This window comes from Populus nigra, chromosome 4 (assembly GCF_951802175.1).
Source record: "Populus nigra chromosome 4, ddPopNigr1.1, whole genome shotgun sequence".
Lineage (NCBI taxonomy): Eukaryota > Viridiplantae > Streptophyta > Magnoliopsida > Malpighiales > Salicaceae > Populus > Populus nigra.
Window position 1 is genome coordinate 13,358,658 of NC_084855.1, and position 3,373 is coordinate 13,362,030.

The 3,373-nt window shown below is 39.1% G+C and overlaps 1 protein-coding gene across 1 annotated transcript; it reads left to right on the plus strand.

The window, feature by feature from the left end:
* Positions 1 to 798: 798 nt before the first annotated feature.
* LOC133691277 (cytochrome P450 78A3-like) lies at positions 799 to 3,051 on the plus strand. Its single transcript, XM_062111706.1, has 2 exons — positions 799 to 1,912; positions 2,127 to 3,051. Exons 1-2 carry the CDS (start codon positions 944 to 946, stop codon positions 2,790 to 2,792), a joined length of 1,635 nt encoding a protein of 544 aa, XP_061967690.1. The 5' UTR covers positions 799 to 943; the 3' UTR covers positions 2,793 to 3,051.
* Positions 3,052 to 3,373: the final 322 nt, after the last annotated feature.

Genomic DNA, 3,373 nt, shown 5'->3' on the forward strand with positions numbered 1-3,373 from the left:
GCCTCAGGGAAGAGGGTTACCCGGATGGTGATGCAATCGTGGCGGCTCAAGCTGCGTAATTTTCCTAACTATAAATTCAAATGCTAACACTTAGCCGTTATACGAAGCTTTTTGTACGCTCTTGTTTCTATTGATGTCATGGCACCGCAGGTCCGTTCAGAGGATTTTCGGCATCCTAGAATAGAGATGAAAAAGATTTGTACCGACAGAGTTAGAACCATTTGATACTGTAGTCGCTGATATTTTTTAAAATATTTTTTTATTTTAAAATAATATATTTTTATTTTTTAAAATTTAATTTTTCCATTAGCATATTAAAATAATATGAAAATACTAAAAAATTATTAATTTTAATATATATATATATATATTTAAAATAATTTAAAAAATAAAAAAATAAACACTCTTGAAAGTGTAAAAGTGTAAACGATGGTTAAATATCCGTAGATGGGGTATGGTATATTAATTTTAATTTTTCTTAATACAGGCATAATTTCTCAAATGATAAGATTTAGAAAAAAATTAATGATTTAAAAAATATTTTTAATTTATTTTATATTAAATAATCAACTCTACTTAAAAATTATAAATTATTATTTGAAGTCTAGAAATAAATTTTGAACATTTAAAATGGAAGCAGGTATAAAGATCCACGTCTAATACAGAAAGACGGGTATAAGAATTTTAAGAAAAAAATATTAAGATAAAAGGTAGATCTTCCGATTAAATGTATCTTCGTTGCCATCACCGCGAGATTCTTGTCCCTCTCGCTGTCTGTATGAATGTATGTATATATAGACACCATCCAAGCATTCTCATTCAGTCCCTAAAAATAACAAGCCACTCTCCTTAAATTCTGAGTGTGGGCAACAGACAATTAACCCTGTGTTGATTTCTGTATCCTCTCCCCAATCTTCAAAACTCCTAATTGAGCTAGCCCGCCATGAGAACAGACATAGATAGCTTCTGGATCTTTGCTTTGGCCTCCAAATGCAGAGTCTTTACACAAGAAAATATTGCATGGTCGCTTTTGATCATGGGTTTAGCTTGGATAGCCACTACCCTTATTTACTGGGCATACCCTGGTGGTCCTGCTTGGGGCAAATACAAACTCAAAAACACTTCCTTCACAATTTCTAAGCCAATTCCAGGTCCCAGGGGATTGCCTCTTATAGGCGCCATGAGGCTTATGACCTCCTTAGCACATCACAAGATTGCAGCAGCTGCAGATGCATGCAAAGCCAGGAGGCTCATGGCGTTTAGCCTTGGTGATACTCGTGTTATCGTGACATGCAATCCTGATGTGGCTAAAGAAATACTGAACAGTTCGGTGTTTGCAGATCGTCCAGTTAAAGAATCTGCTTATAGCCTAATGTTCAATAGAGCAATTGGGTTCGCTCCTTATGGTGTTTACTGGCGAACCCTTAGAAAAATAGCTTCTACACACCTTTTCTGCCCCAAACAAATCAAAACTGCGGCGTCTCAAAGACGCCGAATTGCTTCTGAAATGGTGTCCATGTTCAATGACCATGAAGGGAGTAGTTTCACCGTTCGTGGGATACTCAAGAGAGCTTCACTTAATAACATGATGTGCTCAGTTTTTGGACGCGAGTATGAATTGGATTCATGTAATAGTGAAGTTGAAGAACTGAGAGCTCTAGTTGATGAAGGGTACGATTTATTGGGTACACTTAACTGGACCGACCACCTTCCTTGGCTGGCGGATTTTGACCCTCAAAAAATCCGATTCAGATGCTCAAATCTCGTGCCAAAAGTGAACCAGTTTGTCAGCCGAATCCTGGCTGAGCATAGAGCTCAAGCTAGAAATGAAACCCCGGATTTCGTTGATGTTTTGCTGTCTCTTCAAGGCCACGATAAATTATCGGACTCCGATATGATTGCCGTCCTTTGGGTAAGTAAGCAGACACACGAATATATGTACATCACACGTGAATCTTACTACACTATTTTTGGTCCAAACATGTAACTTGCTACTGTTATGTGTGCTAGAGGATGTGCATACATATAATTTATTTCGGTGACAAGCAATTATTCTGCTATTTCTGTTTTGTAGCAAGTTATTGTACTGACTGAATATTGCCTTGTTTCACTTTCTTTACGCGTAGGAAATGATTTTCAGGGGCACTGATACGGTGGCAGTTTTGATGGAGTGGATTCTAGCTAGAATGGTACTTCATGCTGATGTTTTATCAAAGGTCCATGATGAGCTTGACAAAGTTGTTGGAAGATCGAGGGCCGTAGCTGAATCTGATATCACGGCAATGGTGTATCTCCAGGCAGCAGTGAAGGAAGTGTTGAGGCTACACCCACCTGGCCCACTTCTCTCGTGGGCCAGGCTTGCCATCACTGATACAACCATAGATGGGTATCACGTGCCTAAAGGGACCACAGCAATGGTTAACATGTGGGCCATTTCAAGGGACCCAGATTCTTGGGAGGACCCGCTTGAATTTATGCCTGAGAGATTCGTGACTAAGAAGGGTGAGCTGGAGTTTTCTGTTCTTGGGTCGGATCTAAGGCTTGCTCCGTTTGGTTCCGGTAGGCGAACCTGCCCGGGAAAGACATTGGGCTTAACTACGGTGACCTTCTGGGTTGCGTCACTACTACACGAGTATGATTGGCTGCCGTGCGATGGAAATAAAGTTGACCTATCAGAAGTACTGGGTCTGTCCTGTGAGATGGCAAATCCATTGACCATTAAAGTGCGGCCCAGGCGTTCCCATTATAAGCCCACTGTACTAGGTGTACAGAACTACGTACTAGAATTCTAGTCTGGATCCAAAAAAAAAAAGGAAAAAAAAGAGAGAAGACTTCTCCGTGATGGGGTTGCAAATCTTAATCCTTGATCCACCATATGATCATGTTGTCTTTAGCCTGTCTCTTGGGTGTCGGTCTTTTTTTTTTGTTTTTTTTTTTTTTAATTTAACAGTCGAGTGTCCAATATCGTGTCCCTTATTTATATATGTCATGACATGTTTCAACTGGTGTAAATACGAGTGGAAAAAAAAAAAAAAGAGTTTCAAGTTTCAATGTCTCTCTGCAGCTCATCACTTCACCTTTAGTGTATTCCATGAGAAAATAGCTCAAGTTAGGTGCCCATTTACAATCCTCAAGTAAGAAATAAGTTTTGAAAGCGGCAAGTGATCGAATCCAACACTTGACTACATAGTTGCATTTGTCTTTTGTAGCTTCTTGACAAGATATCTAAAAGAACTGCAGATTAATATATGAAGCTGCTGTTCCTGGACCTTGTCGTCTGCTATTGAAATGTGCTGCTTTCTTTTTCATAGCGGTATGCCATGGCTTCCGTGGTTTTTATGATTGAAGATTTTAATTTTCCAGTGAGATATGG

What these genes read in the sequence shown, in the direction of transcription:
- LOC133691277 (XM_062111706.1), top strand. Translation starts at nt 944, where the DNA reads ATGAGAACAGACATAGATAGCTTCTGGATCTTTGCTTTGGCCTCCAAA. An exon ending in ATATGATTGCCGTCCTTTGG is followed by an intron (nt 1,913 to 2,126) that starts GTAAGTAAGCAG and finishes CTTTACGCGTAG; the next exon opens with GAAATGATTTTCAGGGGCAC.